The sequence below is a fragment of the Hoplias malabaricus genome, chromosome 18, assembly GCF_029633855.1.
Source record: "Hoplias malabaricus isolate fHopMal1 chromosome 18, fHopMal1.hap1, whole genome shotgun sequence".
In the NCBI taxonomy this organism is placed as follows: Eukaryota; Metazoa; Chordata; class Actinopteri; order Characiformes; family Erythrinidae; genus Hoplias; species Hoplias malabaricus.
In genome coordinates, this window is record NC_089817.1 from 13309814 (window position 1) to 13331379 (window position 21566).

Consider the following 21566-nt stretch of genomic DNA (forward strand, 5'->3'; position numbering starts at 1 on the left):
ATCTTTCAACTGATCTCGACTGCTCTTTTTTGTCCATTACGTGAGTGGTGGGGGCCCTCATTGCAATCTCCACTCCCATGATAACAAACGCCCTTGACTATAACTCCACGCTGCTGGCTACCAAGCAGAGACACACTTCCCTCATCTGTCCCCCGTGTGCGGAAGGTTGCCCTGCAGAAACTAAAGTAGTTCAGCGCAGTACTTATCACCCAGCCACCATGAAACACGATGATGTATGGTTTATCACCGCGATAATAGACCTTAATGAGAATAAAGCGCACATTGTAGCAATTTGGACTGCATTGCCAAAAATACTACGCTTCTGATCCTTTCAGAGATTAGAAGAAACACACACACACACTCACACTCACGCATGCACCCAGACAAAGATTACTTGAAAGTGGTCCCTGCCTTTTATTGAATGGCTAATCAGGCAAGTAATCAATTAAATGCATGATTGCTTTTGATTTTAATAGCTCTATCATTTAGAAGGAGGATCTGCTTTGGGCTATGCTGTTAACTGTTAGGAATAGCTGTAATTAGACACAGCCTATTCTCATTTAGCATGAGTCTGTAAGTAATTAGCATCTCATTCGCACAAATATCACCTAACCGCTGTATCCATAATACGCAGAGAGTGCATTGTCTGTAATAAAACACTAGTGCAGGAGTATGTAGACACTGCCAAACATTGCTCTCAACACTTTTTCTGAGGTCAGTGTATTTAATAAGCAGGTCTATAGCAGAGCTGGGGTTCGATCAGTGCTTAGCTGGCTGTCGCTACGTTGTTAAATACTTTGGATAAATAGCTACAATGACTCTAGCAGTATTAGCCTATGTAGTTAGTATTGATTCTGGTTCCTACTCTATAAAAACAACGTCTGTGTCCCAGAATACAGTGCAGAAAGACTTTGAACCAACTCTTATTAAATGCCTAATGTAATCTTTATTGACGTCAGTGCTTCTGCTGTAAATAAAGTAGCTCTGATAGATCTAATGGATGCCTGGGAATTGTGTTAATCTAGATTTGATAGATTAATATTTTAACTGGTTTTCTTTAGTGAACTTAGGGAGTACTGAGTGAACTTAAAGTGACAATTTTGTTTACTTCCGAATCTGTCTACATTGTGCATTGAGTGTGTCGTCCACAGCAAAGTCCCCTTGAACTCGACTAGGCACTTTGTTTTGGCTGGTGACAGTAAATCCCTAAATAAACTCTAACTAAATCTATCTAGTCCTAGACATTGCACAGCTGTCTCACACTGCATTGAGTTTCTAACCCGTTCATCGCAGCATTCTCACATCAGTCACAGACTAAATGCTCCTTCTCATTCATTGAATTTGGAAAAGATAATAATCATTTCATCACAAATCATCAATAATCATCAATCACAAAGGAACTCTGCAATATTTTTATCTTAAAACAACTGCTGTAAAATTACTGTGACATTCCACAGACAGGGCCAGGACAGGTCTTTATTATATAATTATTAAGGTTTTCTACGATGAGTCTGACCTGGATTCTGCTGAGCTGCTGCTGTTCGGTTCTGCGCAAAGGTTTTATAGGTTTAACAGTCTCTGAAAAAGGACAACATTAAAGCAACTGTAGTATTTTACTTAATACGTAACGGCAATATGTAACTTTTAGAGGAGAGGATTAAGGTACAGAGCTGTACAAATGAATTGCATCAACAAAAACCCGAATCTTAGCTAGTGTTCCTTTAAATCAAGCATTATTTTGTCTGGAGATATATTTTCAGCACATATTCAAGACCTGTCTATCTGTCTATTCACTGTGACTGCAGCCATTGTTAAATGTCTCCCAACAACATACTTTTGATAGATTACCATCTAGTATTAAGAGAGGGAGAAAAAAGTACAGTTTACAATTATCTCCTCCCCGTTTATGCATCACATTTCCTATTAGAGGAAGAAAAGTGTTTTTTTTTTTCGTATACATACTACACTCTGAGCTGCATTACTCTGATAGGCTTCATGTCATTGCTTTTCATTGGTTAATCTGAATACTTGTGTCTAATTATTAAGTTCATTTTGTGGCATTATTTATTACTTGTTATTGTGTATTTATAAGTCATTCATTAACATCTCACCAAAGATCCATTGTGAAAGTCTGGTAAGGCTCACTTTAACTCATTTAAATCTGTCAGCAGAGATGTCCTGCTAATATCCGTGCAAATATCTGTGAGTGAAATATATCAGCATGTGGAACTGGAGCATTCTTTGTATTGCCCTGTTTTGGGTGACTGTACGCAAAGCAATAAAGCCTTGTGTTATTATTTTATTATCCGCTTCCTCTATCTTTTTAGAAGTTTTTCTTGTGATAGCTATGCATGTCTTGGTCACTAGGGGCTTGGAACTTTTTACTGAAAAGCTGCACAGTGGTCACTGAAATGCTGCTTTATGACAATCATAGTTGTAAAAATCAAAGGGAATCACAGGGAAAAAGGGAATGAATTTAAATGCAGGCTTATAATACATCACTTTGCTCTACCCCATCATTCATTGGATAGGATCACATTATATTTGAGCCCATATTCAGCTGAGGTTACATCGGAGTACTTCCAGCATATTAAAAAGCTGAAAACTGATTTCAGGAGTGATGAGAGAATAAATCTTGCCAGTGCTAACCTTTCCTTATGTGGCATGTAGATTCTTTCCTTTTGTGGCATGTACATAAGCTTCTAATAGTCCAAATAATATTTGTCCTTAAACTGTGCTTGGGTTGGATGTACAGGGTTCTTTTTATTTTTGTATATTTTTATATTTACAAAAAATGTCTCTGTGGAGTCATCAGTTAAAGGCTTTTGAAAGAAAATAGTTCTATTTAGTGTATGTGTTCTCCACTTTTAAACTCATGCCATAATACTTCTTTGTACCATTTATTAAATTTCAAGCTGAATAATTTTGTCACAACTTGGCATCAGTGTCACAGTCCTGAAATTAAACATGCTGTGTTTTTGTCTTTTTCTGAAGTTGAAAAAAGTAATAAAGTCAGAGGTGCAGACTCAGATCTGTTCAGGTTTGGCAGATTCTTACTTCAAACACGTTTGAGAATCAGTTCATTATTCTGATACTGGTTGATCTGTATTACAGATTTAAGAGTCAGTTGCACTGTATTTGTTGCTATGCATATAACAAAATATTATGTTGATACATCATGACATACTGCACTATTAGCAACTGTTTTTTTTTTATTTAACCCTCAGGTGCATTTATTTAAATATGAATTTAATATGCCAAATAATGTTGTCTTATTATGTTATACAACAGAGAGTACTAGAAATGTGGATCATTAAAAACAAAGACGAAAACAGTCATATATATATATATATATTTACTGAGTGGACCTTCTTTATGAATTATGAATTATAATGATGGTGTTCTCTCTCTCTCTCTCTCTCATCCCTTCAGCTGTTCTCAGGGTGATGTTGTGACGCACACAGCTTGGCTGAACAGGTCCAGTATACTGTATGCCGGCGAGGATAAGTGGTCTGTGGACCCAAGAGTGAGCCTGGTCATACTGAACCGAGATGAGTTCACCATTAAGATTGAGGACGTGGACATAAGTGACGAGGGGCTGTATGTGTGCGCCGTTCAGACTAGCAGCAAACCCAGAACCACGTCCGTCCACATCATCGTACAAGGTCAGCTGGGGTTTTGTCGGCTGTGTCTTTGTCAACATATGCACTGAACACTTCTGTGCTGTTGAGTTCCTCTTCAGTCATGTGTACGTGTGTTTGTTTTGTATGTTTGTGTGTGTGGGCTCATCTGTGTGTGTGAGTGTGTGTGTGTGCATGTAGCGTCTACAGTAACCTTTTGAAAAATGGTTTGTTAGCAGCTTTCTTCATTATCTGTTGCAAACACCTTGAACCCTAGTATGATATTGCATCTTTTAATGAAGTGGATAATTATGCAATTAATGATGATGGCGTGGAACCTTGGAGATTCCATTTTTTCACTGATCAGTGGCTCCTGTGTTAATTTGATTGATGGCAGTGTCATTTTAGAACGCTGGCGCACTGAGTCGTGACAGGATTCAGGTACAGTGGCTGGAAACTCAGAAAGCCCAGACTAGCGCAAAGCACTTCACCATATGGTACCACTATTCTATACTGTGATTATTCACTTTGGATACATTTATTATGTGTTCAAGAATTTTTTAACAGATACCACTTTCATTTAATTCATTTTTTACACTTGTAGTCCTTTAAAAAAGACACTTCAATATAATGGAAATGCAGTTGGATTTAGCACCATTTCTACATTTATGCATCAATGTTGGCCATGATATACATTTAATATACAGGATATCCACATCAGCTCAGCATTTCCCATGTGTACTCATAATAGCTTCAAATATACATTGTACTTTAATAAAACTGTAACTTTACAAATACAACATCCTCAATGCTTCAAACTACTTTTGAATGTGGAGGTCTTTCAAATGGTTGATGCTGGAGGATTCCATCACACTCTCTCTCTTTATTTATTTATTTATTTATTTTATAAACTTGTAAAAGTTTAAGAGTGTTTCTAAAACAGTTTGAAGTGTTTTCACAAATGAGAGAAAAGACCAAATTCAGAAAGATTTATGTTTTCTTACATTGTATACATTTGGTCCAATAAGTTTTGCTTTCACATTGCAACTTAGCAAGCGGCTAAAGGACTTTGCTACATCCTGTCATCATTACGTACGTGGTCTGCCTCACCCCATACTTGCAATTGATTAGTCTCTAGAGGGCAGCTCATCTGAATGAACAGACTAATTTCTACTATTTACTATTTATTACTAACACTCATTTGTGATTTAGATCAAGATAAATCATATGTATATCATAAGACACAAACACATGCATTGCTTACATTTGCAATACTTATCCTACTTATTTAGCTCTACCTTAAATTCCGGGCCAACAAGACATGTGAATGCATCCCATGTAACGGTACTGAATGTGAATTAGTCATGTCTGAGTGATATAAGCAGTTTAAAAAGGTTAATATTGGTGCTGATAGTAGTTTAGTATTGTTATAATTACTCTCTGTGGCCAGATGATATTGTTGGGCTTTGATCCGTACTGAGGTGCCCAACACCTCATTAATTAGATCACATTCAGAACAGTTGTGTACATGACTGGATGAATGAGCTTTGTGGGAGTCTGTTTTACTTCATAAGCTTTTAAAACCAAAGCAGGAAAAGTTGCTCTTTATGTAGTTGTGTCTACTACCTTCTACTGATAACATTTCTTAATGATGTGTTTATCTGATATGTAAAAATATGGCACTTACAAAGCTGAATCAAAACAACACTTGATTAGGAATATCACACATCAGTCTCGCTCTATTGTTACACTGATTAAGCAAATCAGCAAATCTGAATTCTTTTCTGAACGAGCTCACACACTCTTTTGGAAAATAATCTGGTGCTTACAACAAGAAAAGAAGGCTTATCCATCTTTCATACCGGGATATAAAGTGAATGTATATTCCCAGGAGGCTTCGGGACTTGAATCGTTGTTGTGTTTGTGTGGTTACGGATGTTCGTTTTTTAGCCTCCAATACATTTCACGAATGTTTTCTTGGCTTGAATTACTTTAAAGAGTGTTAAAATCATGAGGTGGAAATGTACTCAGCAGATACGGATTTAGCTTAATTGATTTCCATTATAACAACAGATGTGACTTGCTGAAGCTCAGGAGAAAGAACAAAAGTAATCCACTCTTCCAGAGCACGTGGGGTAAGGACTTATTGTTGTAATTTTTTTAACAAGGCAAAACTTTGTTTTCATTCGTTTAGCACCAAGATTAAATGAATTTGAGGTCTTGGGGTGTAAGTATGTCCATTATCATGTTGTGCATTAGCTCTGACGTTCTTTTCCTATGGTACAATCAGTCCAAGCCCAGGCATTCAGTGGAACCAAAGTGATCTGCCCTGTTACCTTGGCAACGTAGTGCTAGAATAGTGGCTTGATTGAGAGAGCTGGGGGAGGCAGCAGGGAGGTCAGCTGCTGCAGAATGCCTGGACACAAACGCGCCGCAGCCGAGCAGCCACCACGGCGCGCAATGCCCAAAAACTACACAAGCGCCACTGAATGGGATCATTTTAGCGACTGATTGACAGAGAGAGGGCACAATCGCTGCTGGAGGGAGAGTGTGTGTGTGCGTGTGGGAGAGAGAGAGAGAGAGTTTAAGAGATTGAGAGACAGTTAGGTATATGAGATCGACCAAGTAAACACCACATTTCAATAGAAATCCAATTTGCTCTCCATAAGCAAAGAGGCCCAAATGTGTACTTCACATTTATGGTGACAAATGAGTTAGTAATGGCCCGTATGCGCAGGAATTATGCAAACATGGAGCGTATGCCTGTGAATGCCAGCTTACGGTAAAGAGCCAAAGCCAAGTATGCAACTTCAGGAGCCACATTCTCTCTCTCTCTCTCTCTCTCTCTCTCTCTCTCTCTCTCTCTCTCTCTCTCTCTCTCTCCAGGCTCTGGGCTTTGCATTGTTTATGTAGACTGTTTATGTTTCTCTCCTGAGGCAAATATTTACAGTAAGCGCTCGGCCCCACACGGCTGGTGTACCTAACACAGAGGCACTCGGATGGAGCTTAGTTCATTAAAGCTTTAGGCAGCATGAGAGTGAAGCTGTCAGCGCGGTAGTATTCCCTCTTCATCCTCCTCCTCTTCATGGCTCCGGGCTGCTGACTCTGTGACCACTGCTGTGTCTCCACTGAGTGTGGGATTGGAACACTTCAGTGCTTGAGCATTAAACCTCCCCGTCCCTCTCGCCTGCAGGCTGTTAAAGGTGCTGTCTGCAAGATCAGCGCTTCACACACTTTGAGTTATTAAAGTCACACTGACAGACTGCAATGACCAGATTTTATAACCGATCTGAAGTTGCCCATATATTTGTTACGACCCCTGTGAAGGGTCTGCTACTTAACCCTTAGCAAGCTGGAACTATCACTGCCATTGGGTAGTTATGTAATTATTTAAATATAAGAATATCCACCTTAATCCTTCTCTCAGCTCCACTGACCACAGTCCTACAATAACAGGCTGCTGTAGTCCACCTACATCTCTCCATACATTTTCATCCTCACTTAACCCTGATCTAAATGATCAGAAAGCACACAGAGCAGGTATGATTTGGGTGGTGGATCAATCTCAGTGCTGCAGTGACACTGATTTGGTGGCGGTGTGTTAGTATGTGTTGTGCTGGTATGAGTGGATCAGACACATCAGTGCTGCTCGAGTATAAGCCCTAGGTGTCATTGCTGGATTCAGAATAGTCCAGCAGCCAAAAATAACCAGCCAACATAAATAATCGTGGATAAATGAGGTAGGTGTGTCTTAGAGAGTGGGCTTTGTTTAAAAACTCAAGTACCACTGCTGTGTCTGATCCACACGTACCAGCACAACACTCTAACACACCACCACATCCATGTCAGTGTCACAGCAGTGCAAAGAATGATCCATCACCCAAGTCATACCTGCTCTGTGGTGGTCCTCTGACCATTAAAGAGACGAGTGAAATAGGGATGAGGAAGTATGCAGAGAAACAAATGGAGTAGTATGTAATGGTAGCACTACAAAGTGCACTTGTACGGTCAGTGGAGCTGATAAAATTCATGAGTGTAGATACAAGGTATGTGTTCCTAATCCAGTGATTATCTAGTGTATATTATATAAGTAGTCTAAATTCCATTCATATTCAGGTCACATTTTGTATCATTAGTTCATGCACATCCGTTTTAATGCCTAGAAAAGGGGAAAAAAAAACAATATTTGTCCTTTATGCAAAACAAGACCTTACCTAAGATAACTCCCTCAATCTAAAAATACAGTGAAAGATCAGCACTTAAACACTGTGCCATCAAGTGAAACTCCAAACAACAGCTTTCAATCATTCTATATCTGCTTAACTACCAAATTATTTATAATATTTCCCAGGGTTAAAGCACATATTTTTAATAATGTATTTCGGAGGACATTCACGGCATTGGCCTCTGACCTTTTTGGTATCATCTCCAGGCTGTAGAAGGTAAAGGGCAGTGCTTTGTTGCAGGTAGCTCCTGGCCATTAATGTGCTAAGTGATTCTAAAGAATGGAGATTCTGCAGGAAGATAGAATCTGTTGTGCATAATGCTCTGTGTTGGCATATAAATGTTCTACGAGGTTCTGCATGCACTAAAATCTACTGCTTATGATTGTTTATTTTGAAGATGTATTACGTTTTTTTTTGGCGCCACTGTTTTAGTCAAAGCTCAAGGTGACAGAAAGCTTTGCCTTTGCTTTGCTGGTTTATTATAAGCGTATACAAGAGCTGACAAGGAGAGAACACGGGAAGAAATGGAAAAATGTGCAGGAGTTTTTTTCAGGTGATGAACTGCTGCGATTTTAGGATTTACCTGACTTTCGGCTTTGAACTGACAGACATTTTAATCCAAACATATGTCTATGTTTGTTAATGCATGTCTGTCTCACTCTTCTTGTATCTTTTTCTCTCTTGCTCTCACACTCTCTGAAGCCCAGGGATTGTGGGATTGCAAAAGCTTGGAGAAAATAAATAAATAAATACAAATAAATAAAAAAAAAACCTTGGTGAATATGACAGATCTTTACAGAGCAGGTGACATAAATGGAAAATGATGGGGTTTTAGGAGATGTATTCTAATTAAAGCTGAAAATCCAAGTTGGCATGCTGCATCTTTCACATACTCCAGCGGGTTGTGTAAACGTAGGAGTGAACAGGGCTAAGATCATGTCTGCAGAGGCGTGCCATATTTATGCCAAAACTAATTCGCAGCAGTCCAAACAAGCGAGCTCCAAAAGGTCCCGCGCACCCCATGGGTTACACAGCCATATTCTCCAGCAGGCACTTGTTGACGTGGAACAAGGTCAAGGAGAACTGGATCCAATGCATCCTAATCTTCATACAGCTTCTGCCTAGCCGCTGCTGTCATCTGCATTTAGGAGGAAAAACTTGAATTGCCTCGAGGCTGCTGGCTTCTGTGACATCCATATCCTGTCTTCCTGCACTCGCACTGGTTTATATGTGTGGATGAGGTGGATTGCTTTAGTTTGCCGTTCAGTGGTGGGCTACACGAGGCAGTACTTTAAAATAAGGTTTTGCTGAGGCGAATGCCTTTTAATTCATATTCATACCTCATATGTTGTCTTCAGTAAATTCGAAACATTGCACCTTTATTAAATTATGCGCACAGAAGTTGCAATGCTGCAGGTTTATGCTAGGCATAGTAAAATATATCAGCATGTGAAATTAGACTTATCTGTCAGCTAAGTAGCATGCTGCTTTTTCTGTTGTGTGCACAGTGATTTTTATTTATTTTTCCATATACGTTTAGATTTTCATATACAGTACCAGTCAAAAGTTTGGACACGTCTCCATAGTCATTGGTGGAATAGGGCTATTCACTGTATAGAACTGTGTACCAGCCCCTACCTCTGCACAACCCAAGTTATGGTCTCAAACACATTACGGTGGTGAGCAGTTCTGCAAATTAACTCATAACGAGGCCACAGCTGTTCACTGAAAACCATTCCAGGTGATGACCTCATGAAGCTGACTGAGAGAACGGCAGGAGTGTGCAAAGCTGTCATCAAAGCAAAAGGTGGCTACTTTGAAGAATCAAAAGTATAAAACATTCTGATTTAACACTTTTTTGTTTACTACATAATTCCATATGAATTCCTTCATAGTTTTAATGTCTTTCATATCCATTTACAATGTATAAAATAATAATAATAATAAAAAAACAAAGAATACTTTGAATAAGATGATGTCCACACATTTGACTGGTACTGTATTTTTACCGTAAAGAGATGTAAAAAATAATGTTTGGACTGATAAAATATTTATAGAATTTCACTGTTACAGAAACTGTATTCCACCTTTTTAGAGTTTATGGTGATTTACTGTCATGGTTTTACACTTTTTCACCATAAAACTGACAAACATTTTACAGTATTGTTATGGATTAGCACTCAACAGCAACATGCAACAAATCTAATATTTTAAAGTATTGGGGAGTTATTTACTCAGCCAACTGAAAAAAAAAGATGTCACCTACTGTTTTAATTTGAACTTTGTACTAAGTACAGGTGTTCATGTTTTTGAACTGGCATTATGCCCACAAACTATACAATTTTGAAGAATGATTTGTAAAAATATTTGAAATCTTAATGCATGGACTATCAGAAAAAATGTAGTATTTAGTTCTAGTAAAAACAACAATTTGTGTCAACTAAAAGCTGTTAAGTAAAGTAAAGTTGTTTCAAACAAAGTGTTTTCAGTACAGTGAGTGATTTTGACAGACATAGTAAAATGCATTTTTATCTAACATGAACTTAATGTCACCATCAACAGATATTCAACAGTATGAGTACTTTTATTCCGTACTGTGATCACATTTCACATCTTTCACATACTTGAAACAGTAAAAAATATGTATTATGCATACTGTATAAATGTCACAGTTATAAAGCTCCATTTCAGTCAGTAGAGTGTGAGAGAATTTAAACAATGATGCAAGAATGTGAGAACATTCATTAAAACAGTGATAGAAAGTTAACTTCTCTCTCCTCCATTTCCCTCTCCCTCTGTTTAATTTTTTGCACCTTAAGCTCTCAAAGCGAGTAAATAATTAAATTACAAAAGCACCTGAGGGTCATCAAAGTGTTCTTAGCATTTATAACACTGTCTCTTATAGAGTTAAGGAAAGCTAGTTGGCTAATTCTGCCTATATCCACCAAACACAGACCATCAACACAACAGAAACACAGGCAAACCTAAACACACCAATAAAATAAACCACCTATTTAGGTCATGAAAATGGTTATAACCCTCACCCTGGTAGCTTTTTTTGTGCCTTATTCACAATAAGGTGTGCTTCTAGCAAACTGAAGCAGCCTTCTCCGGTAAAATTTATCTTGTCCGTGTGGGCAGGAGAAAACAAATAAATGAGAAAACGGTGTTGTCCAATACTAATAACTGAGTTGCCAGAAAATGATTTTTACTTTTTAGTATTTAATGGAATATATTAAGTTATGGTTAGTCAGGAAACTGTGTTGAAACAACACCTATATTATTTATCTTACCAAAACTCAATAAAACACCACATGAATATAAAAACTCTACCAAAATAATTCAATTACATTTTTTATCTTAAAGCAGTGCATATATTTAAGTATTGGCTAAAGCAGAATTACTTTTTAGAGTGTATTAAACTTACATAGCAGAGTAGAGTGCTGTCACAGTTGCAGTGAGGATTAGGAGGCACATGTACATGCAAGAAAGGAATTTATTAACTAACAAAAGTAAACAACACAAACGATTAAAGTAAACACAAGCTAGACTGAAGAGAACAATTCCATGAACTGATGTAGACATGCACAAATATAAGAATAACACAGAAGCAGACATCTATACACAACACTAGACAAAGGAGCACTGAAACCGATGGGTATATAAGCTGAAACACAGGCATGGAACACCTGGGAAGGATAACAAGAGGGCAGGAGCACAAAGGAAGCACAGGCAGGAACACTCATTATAAGGCAGGGCTAAGGTGGAGACAGGAACCAAAAAAAACACAGAGCCATGTGCTAAGGAGCACATGGTAGACAAGGGAACTCAAAACACAGAAATGGAGCAGGAAGTGTGACAAGTGCTAGTCCTAGATTGACAGTCATGACCTTCAAAATGTGCAGTGCATTATAAAATGCACAATATTTCAGATTAAGAGTTCTACATTTAAAACTGATAAAACTGCCAGTCCCCAAATGATTGTTAAATGCAGTTATCATTAATTTCTGTTATACTGGCATTGCACATACCGATCAAGTATTTTTGGAATTGAGGTTTGCAGATGCAAGATAAGACGATGTAAGCCGGTGGCAAATCATGGCCTTACGAAACCTCTGGAGCCCCCTCTGCAGCTCCAGATACACACTCAAAAAAGGGAGCCAGATACATTTATTTTTGTTTTATGGGGATGTTTTGTGCCAACACTACAGACACCAAGATGTATATTAACTTGATACAGCCTGAAGCTATAAACCAAGTTTGCTGCTTCTAGTTTGTAGGAAAGAATTCCAGAAGGTCAGCTGTAATCACATTTTAGCTTTATTCCCTCTCTGACCTTTTCTATTTTGTTGTCATATTAAAACCCATTATAGTGCGGCTTTACACAGTCACAGCAGATGAGACTGGAGACTTAGAATGCCGTTTTCCTGAATTCCTTTCGAGAAGGTGGGAAGGTGTCAGCATTAAAAGTAACATGTCTCTGGCTCAGAAAGAGAAATTCTCATCTGGTATATGGTTTAGAAAAGAAACAATTTCTGGATGGCTGACATGTGTGCGCAAAAACAAAAAAACTTCCCAAGCAAAAACTAAATCAATTGTGACAAATGATTGTTTCAGCAAATAGGTAACAACATGTATGTGTTTGTTTATTTATTTATTTATTTTTAATTTGTATTAATTAGTTCATCAGAAAATCCTCCTGGTAACAAAGTAAACCTATTTTAATTTGTATTAAAATAAATGCACATTAACTTTATGCACATTAACTTTGTAATCCTTAATAACACCAGCCCACTAATACATTTTAGCAACAAAATAAAATGGTAGATTCATCCTGTGCTGTAATTGTGTCATTTTTCTGAACAACTGCTAATTAACTACCGGAACTGATGACACAGAAGTTCTCAGAAGATCACATTTTAAATTAGTGATCATATTTCATCTGGAAAAATAGTTGTTAGCTTATTATCTGTGCACTTACAGGTCATGTATTTAGTGGGATTTTACAGATCATTTGACTATAAATGATGGAAATGATTAGTGAAAACAAAAATGACAGACACTTGTTCACTAATACACTTACTGATAAGTTTCCTGAGTAATTTAGGGAATTCATTGAACTGTTTCCTATTTAATCCAACAAAGTTACTTCAACAAAGTAATCCATATTAATCTAAGGTTTCGCCTGTATAAATCCAAAGGATCCTAAAGGGTTAACACAAATCTAATCAGAAATCTTAAAGGAGGACAGGCTACATTGCTAACATTTTTCTCTTTCTGTCTGTGAAATTCACACTCGAGTAGAGTAATGGACTCTGTGTAAATAACTACCATATGCTCGGTTTGTTTTTAAATATCATTTCCTAAAAGCATCGGATCAGTTATTCAGAACCATTTCCTAAGGGCTTGTTATGGAGCCCATCTGTTTTTGTCTTTAACTTGTGAATGTAAGTCACCTAGAGGGCAGGATTAGAGTCCGAACCGTAGCAAGATGAGCCTTTATCCTCCCTCACTCGGAATCATGGGACATCTGCCACAACACCTCCACCCCCACCCCCGCGCAATTCTCCGAGCTGTGCAGTTGTTGCAGGATGTTTTCGGTGATGTCTTTTTCCTCTCGTTTTCTTTTGGAGGAAAGGCACTGAAAGGATTGAATGTTTTGTGACAGAATGCAGATGAAGTAAATACTCATGGCCTGATTAAAGCCTGTGTATGGTAATCAACTTGTGAAAGAGGTCATCATTTGCATGTCAAATCATCTGACATTTCCACTGGATGAAAACAATATTGCTGCAGCTGCATCAAATATTACCGACTTGTGTGTTTGCAATGTGGATGTTTAATTGGGTTACGCCACACAGCAGCACAGAAATTGGAAACGTGTTAATGCCGGGCAATGAATAGCATAAAAATGTGACTTAATGTCTCCTACTAAGCCACTTCTGTATCATTTCCTGTTTTTTTTTTTTTTTTTTACGGAGCCAGTTATTTCTAGTTTAATGAGCACCAGAATTATGAAAACAAATCAATTATCAGTTAATGTTTAAGCCTGAAGAGTCTGGCTAAGCTGTTTTCCTCCCAGACATCAATCATGTTAACAGTGTGCTTTTCTCTCGTTCTGTAATTTCCAGGTGATACATTTGAGACGATATGTTTCACAAACCCATCTCTTAAATGAGCACACACTTATCACACTGGGATGTTAAGGACACTGTTTTACTTAAGAATTATCCCTTAAGGGAAAAAAAATGGTCATTTTGCCCACATGATACTGAGTGTTACAGCAGGATTGGATTGGAAAGCACAGAGCAGGTGGGACATATATTTACACAATTTTCCAGTCCATATTAGGGTTGGGGTTGTTAAAATTAAATTTATTCATTCATTATCTGTAACTGCTTATCCAATTCAGGGTCGCGGTGGGTCCAGAGCCTAGCTGGAATCATTGGGCCCAAGGTGGGGAATACACCCTGGAGGGGGCGCCAGTCCTTCACAGGGCAACACAGACACACACACACATTCACGGAGACTTTTGAGTCGCCAATCCACCTACCAACGTGTGTTTTTGGACTGTGGGAGGAAACCGGAGCACCCAGAGGAAACCCACGCGGACACAGGGAGACCACACCAACTCCTCACAGACAGTCACCTGGAGCGGGAATCAAACCCACAACCTCCAGGTCCCTAGAACTGTGTGACTGTGACACTACCTGCTGCGCCACCGTGCCGCCCTAAAATTAAATGAAATTTAAATAATTAATTAATTCATTCATTCATCTTACTTATTTCAGAAAGCTCCCAAAACTCCATATTGGCTTCAGCTTACTTTACACATTAGACAAAATTCACTAAACAAAGTATCACTTAAAACAATCATATAATCAAATGTCTTGCAAAATTAACTTATGCATTGACACACACTGCTGTAAGTTTGAGACATATGGGGAAATGCTCAAATCTGCCAAACAAACCACATCACAGTTAAAGGGAAATTTGCAAAAGAAATAGAAAATCCACTATAGCCTTGGGACTGCCAAATAGTCAAAAAAGTAAGGGATATGTATGTGTATGTTTATCATCTGAATAAGTGACAAATAAAATTACTGTATTATTTTCCAATCAAGTTTCTCATTTCGGAGGCGGGGGGGGGGGGGTCGTCTGCCCTGGTATGAAGTGCTGTACAGCTAACAGCAGAACTAGCACCATTATATATATTTTATTAGGACACAATTTAATAATTAAGTCATCATTTTCAGATACTGTTTTACGCATGCAACCCTTGTGCATATTATCTCTTGGCACTCTTGTGGTTATAATGATATTAAGGTTTAGGTCCAGTGAGTGTTAAGTGGACTGTTATCCAATGGACCTGCTGAATTCTGTTTAAGAGCATTGTTGCCAGTAAAAAAAAAAAAATGATATGATCACAGGACTTTGTATTATGTGAAAGGGAACTTGGGCAGAACTTATCTGTTTGACCTCTTTTTTTTTTACACTAGCCAGCAAGATTTGATTTGTGCATTGCAGTTGGACAGGTTGGTGTTGGGGAATATATGGTATATTGCCACTTTAATGACAGGAGATGTTTGAGTGACAGCTGTACTCTTTGATGTCACAGCTGTCACATCCATGCAGAGATGCTATTCACTGGAAGCTAAAACTTGTTTTTAGAGCAGTTTTCCCTTCTGAGGGTAGTCTGGTTCCACACTGCTGGGGTCCAGGAGATACCGTCACCTACAAGTGGAGACTAATGGCCTACTGAGAAGATTGGCTTGGTCCATGTAGCCTAATTGGAAAAAGGTGCAGTTGTGTGGAACAAGGTTATTAGTTACCGTCCCTGTTTGCTAACGTGTGTGGTAATTGTGGTTCAAAGAACCGCAAATAAATCTGTTCAATACATCAGCAACTTAACCACTCACACACTAACAAGAATCTAAGGCAAGGACGAAATCCTGGAGGGTCACAGAAGTGCATAGTGTGTGGTTTTCTTGCTCTGATACACCTGATTCAAAAGATGAGAGTTTGATAATTAGCTGGGGAATGCAATCAGGTGTGTAAACACAAGGAGAACACTAAACCATGCAGTGGACACTGTAAACTGGACTCATGTACACTAACACTGGACAGAAAGATCTGAAACTAGCACACAGATGCCAAATAAAAAAAAAAAAAAAGCCTAAAGATGTACAGAAAATGTTAAACTGGACTTTTTGTGATATATTAGAGCTATTTTGGAATTAAGTTGGTGAATCCATGAAAACAGAGATAAAAATAGCATATTTCTACATAATTATTTAGATTATCTACCTTAAAAGCATCTCATATGTAGCTGCAGATGTTCAGGATTGTCACAATAATGTACAACAATATATTGCTATTGCAAACAGCAATACACCATTAATGACTTATATACAATATATAATGCAGCCCTAGTTCTGATGGGTTTGCAGTATATTGCTTTTTATCATGTGACCAAAGTGAACATATTTTAAGATGTGCACCATTATAATATCAGGGAGCACAGGTTTACAATGAATGTTACTTAATGCTGCCTACAAATAGGCTAGCTGACATCCAGCAAAATCTAAAGCATGCTAACATTTAAAATCTACAAATTATAATAGGTAAATTTATTTTTAATATACTTTTTTTCTTCATACAGTGTATCTTGTCTGTTAAGCAGCCTGATAACTCAGCATAGTGCAAGTAAGTTCATTGACTGTAGTGTCACCCGTTAACAAATATCTCTTCTTCTTTAACTCCCATTTTTATATCTGCTCTTCGAGGCAATTCATCTAATTATTGTAAAAAGGGAGAGTGCATATCAGCTTAACATTAAAATTACAGCAAAAAAAGTGTGAAGTCAATTTTCTCAGCAAATTATCAGCCTAATTAAGATTTGGCATGCCGGCATTTGAGATAATAAATAAATAAATGAATAAATACAAAATTGGCCTCAAGCCTGCCATAGCCGTTGACCTCTACACTAGAATGTTGAGCTACACTGTAAAAGTATCTTGAAGATGTTCCTTATTATTAATTAGCAGAATGTAGTATGTTTTTTTTTTTCTCACAGAACATTTGTAATTAGGGCGGCACAGTGGCGCAGCAGGTAGTGTCACCGTCACACAGCTCCAGGGACCTGGAATTTATGGGTTCAAGGCCCACTCCAGGTGACTCTCTGTGAGGAGTTGGTGTGTTCTCCCTATGACCACGTGGGTTTCCTCCGGGTGCTCCGGTTTCCTCCCACAGTCCAAAAACATACATTGGTAGGTGGATTGGCGACTCAAAAGTGTCCGTAGTTGTAAGTGTGTGAGTGAATGTATGTCGCCCTGTGAAGGACTGGCGCCCCCTCCAGGGTGTGTTCCTGCCTTGCGCCCAGTGATTCCGGGTAGGCTCCGGACCCACCGTGACCCTGAATTGGAAAAGCGGTTACAGATGATGAATGAATGAATGAATGAACATTTGTCATTTTTGCAGTTAAGAGAAATAAAGGTCAATATCTATCTCTGAATTATTCTCAAGCTAAAAACATTACTTATTAAATAGTAAGTTATCATATGTAAGCACTTACAAATACAATTTAGAGAATGTATATATAAGATTCTTTAAACAGGTAAATAACTGTTTATTTACCAATATCCTAAATAATTTAGCTTTGTAATACTTAAGTGTCATGTAGACCACAACTGTTTTTATGTGACCATAGAATATAATCAGGTTAAAAATACTTGAATTCAGACTGATCTAATATGGTAGTTGTTGCTAGTAAATTATTTAATTTACTATACTTGTGCATGGTGTGATTACTATATATTTGGGTGTCCTTTTTATCAGAAGTCAACTAGCAATAAATTTACAAAGTTTAGTTATACTCCTTGATATCTACAATAATAGTGAATATGCCTTGCAGTTTACAAATGTAGTCAAATGTTTACTCTGAATCCCTGTTCAGTTATTATTCAACATATTATATAAATACATATATAACACATTTGTAAGCTCTCTTTCAAATATTATGTTAATTTTAAATAATTAACAATTATCTGTTGGTTAATCATTAATTAACTGCTTGTTAATAAGCTGTTAAGAGCCAGACCTTTAAATAAAGTGCTACCCCTTGTAGACTGCAAATATGTATGGGTTTGCGTAACATATATTTTATAATATTAATGAAAATATTAATAATTCAGTTTTAAAATATCAGTGCTTTGTCACCAAAGATCTCATGATACTATGTTGTAATGAGCCCCCCCCCCCCCCCCTCCCCGCCCCGCCACAGCTCTTATTCTCTGAGAACATGCTGTCATGGCAGATGTTTTCTTCTTGGTCCCTGGCCACATGCCGCAACAAAGGCCCAAACTTAATAACAAAGTAAAACCAGGGATCATTCATAAGGCTGTGTTATTTTATTAGGGAAAAGCTGTACTCACAGACCGATGAATTCTTGTTATTTCCCAGCAACAGAAGAGTGAACAGTAACGCTATGAAGAATGATTTCAATTCAGTAGCACTTTCCATTGGCTTATGCTCTCTTTGAAGAAGTAAAATCCGTCATCAGAAGTGAAGGGATGGTACTACCCTGTTAAATCCCAATTTAACATAGTTTACCCAGGTAAACACCACACGCACACACAAACACACACACACACAGACACACACACAAACCACATCTCTCTATTGACTGCATGACAGACTGTGCAATAAAAGGCAGAGTCACTCACAATAAGCACTTTATTGGCTTTGGAAATGGTTTTGGCTTGTATTTCTGCTAGCCGTATCTGAAAAATGCTTCACGAAGATACAAGGAGATTGCTTTGCCACAAAACTCATAAAGGTGGTGGTTGAATTTCTTGCTGTAACTCATTTTTTTGTAGAGGCTAAAGCACAATTCACCTGTGTTCACCTATCATTACCTGTCATATTTTGTACAAATCTCAATTTCAAATGATTTGGTGCTCTATATCACAATAATAAAACAGAAAGCTGTTTTACTTAAATCTAGTTTGACAAGCAGTGAACTGAAAACAGTCAAAGGTTTTATCCTAATGAAAGGTATTTAACTTTTTTTTTTTTTGTCAAGATACACTCATTACACGTTTGATGCCTAAAACTCCACAAGTTGGGACATTGAGACTATTGACCACTGAGCTCTACCACCTTTTATTATTTGTTTGAGGAGTGAATTCACCAATGTATCCAGTTTTTAAAGTGGAAATATTTGTCATTTTGTATATGCACAAATCTCCATCTACGTCATAATCCACTAAATATTTTCAAGGAGAAACTTGTCTGGACTTCAAGCAGCAGAATGTATAAACCTTTCAGTTTAATGGAGCTTCACAGATGGGCAAGTTGTCCACGCCATGGGCACAAAAATATCCACATAACATGTTAGACCGTGGCTTTTAAACTTTACACTGAATGGTCTTTTTCTATTTGGCCTCAAAAAAATAGTAATTTAATATAAATTCAGACATCAGCACATTTTTAAATACTTTATCTTAAACCTAAATATTTTAGCAGTATTTCTCATAATTGTGTGTAGATTTTTTCCTCCATTTCTAACAGTAAATATGCAGAGTTTGTTGTTGTTTTTCATCTCTCACTGTGAAAATGCAGGTGCAGTGTTGAATGGTGTTTATTGGCAGGTTGGTCAAAATATTTCCAAGCCTATGTGGTGATATCCAGCACAAAACCATACTGCTGTGCTGTCTGAGGAACTGAAGGTCACAAGTATATAGTTATGGTTTTTGGCCTTTTCACACATTCCGTGATTATACTATGATATGTAGAGTAGAATGTGAAATACCAAAAATACTTGCAATAATTCATAAACATTGCTCTTTATCTGTTGGATTATTCACTGATGCATTTTTGGTTGGCGAGCCTCATTCAATTCCTGCTCATAGAAGACTGGGTTTTTAATGAAATATGACTGCATTACATTTAAATTTTTCCTCGTTTTAAGCGGCCTCTGACTAAACTATTTTGGAATGTGATGCATGTATGTGTTTTAGAATATATTTTGACTTATTATCTGTTAAAAATCATCTTTTTTGTACTGTACTTTCCTGTCTTATAATCGAGTTTGAAAAATATTTCATCATTATTGATATGTCCATTTAAAAAACTTAACTGCACACAATATTTGACCAAAGCTCTGTTACATGTATCTATCAGTGTAGTGCAGTAGAACAGGCAGGCCTTGGTATACACTACAAGTCAAAATGACCTTGGAAGTTTACTCTTTCAAATACTTTATTCAGGCCTCAAACATTTCTTTCTTCAGATACTTTTGAACTCAAATAAATATCAAATGCAGCTGGGAAATCCTCAGACAGATTACTGCTTTGAGATTTTGAAGGTGTTATTTACTTTCATGGACTTAAAAACCCATTTTAGACTGCGTTGTCACAAAACACACTGAATATATATTTTCAATTTAGGATTATAAGTTGAAAAAGGAAAAAAAAAGTTTAGATTTAGTTCAGATTTAATGGCTGTCCTAGCACTGAATGAGTAAAAGCATTGACTACAGCTGCACACAAAAGAGAAGCAAAATGCTGCTTTAATGGTCTCTCACCTCAAACCGCTCACTCTTTCACTTGGGGAAGTGGAATTAAGCTGACATTAGATGAATTATTTATGGTCGTGTGTCTCTGGAGGAGGCTGAAACAGGATAAAACAGTAGTAGTACACTACACAGATACCCTCTCAGACTGTGATGGCAACCTTTGTTAAGATTTGAGCTTTGAAATGCAAATCAAACCATTTGACACCACGCATATGTCACAATAACATCTCAATTCAATGGCAGCAAATAGTGTGATTGTGACATCATTTATTATTCTATATTTTTGTCACTCCTGAACAAGGTCTTCTCCCTCTCACATTAACTGACAGATTTGCTTTGATAATTACTTTAATGGGGAAAAAACTACTTGTCCTTTTTCAAGCATCTTGCTATTCAAAGAATAAATCAGTTTTAACTGTTTAACCCCAGAAGTAAGCATGCCTATAATAAATATTCACAGCCTAAAGTGTTCCAAGAATTAATATTCAACAAAAGTGAGTCCATATCAACTCACACACTTCACATTTTCATTTCTAATATGGGAATTGGTTAATGGCCTCCAAAGGATCTTCATCTCTCTGTCCAGTATACTTGCCAGCCATCAATGGTGTATGAAAGCAGAGCTATCTCAGAAGACAGCGGACTAAAGTGAATTGCCCTTTAACACTCATTGAATGGCTGCATAATATTTGCCAGAATTTCACAGAGAAGAGAAGATATCAGGTGATAAACCAGTAACCTACCACCAAGAAAAACACAATCTTTTATCTGCTAAATCAACAGGACATTTTAGTGTTACCTTACATAAATAAACACATTTATCTATTAATAATTTTAGAGAAAGAAATGTACAGACTTAAAAAGTGCAAAACTTAATCTACGCATAACCTATTTAGACTAAAAATGCTACACAAAACCTAGCTATAGGAATATATACAAATAGAAATCTGCAAAAATATGTATGAAGGGACATATAGGCACTGCAATGATACTTTTGATATGTGAAAAAATATTCACATATATTCCTCCATAGAATATCACACTAGTCATAAATGATACAAAGCTCGGAGTGTTTTATAAACTTTACAAAATGTTTATACAAACGTATAACCAACGAAACCCATTCAAATCTAAAACAATCAA

General features: G+C 37.3%; 1 protein-coding gene across 1 annotated transcript in view; it reads left to right on the plus strand.

Moving 5' to 3' along the window:
• The window catches only part of ntm (neurotrimin), a 362174-nt gene that overhangs the window by 315974 nt on the left and 24634 nt on the right, over window positions 1-21566 (plus strand). Inside the window, 1 exon segment of the mRNA XM_066651134.1 lies at window positions 3433-3665. Coding sequence (XP_066507231.1) covers window positions 3433-3665 — 233 coding nt within the window.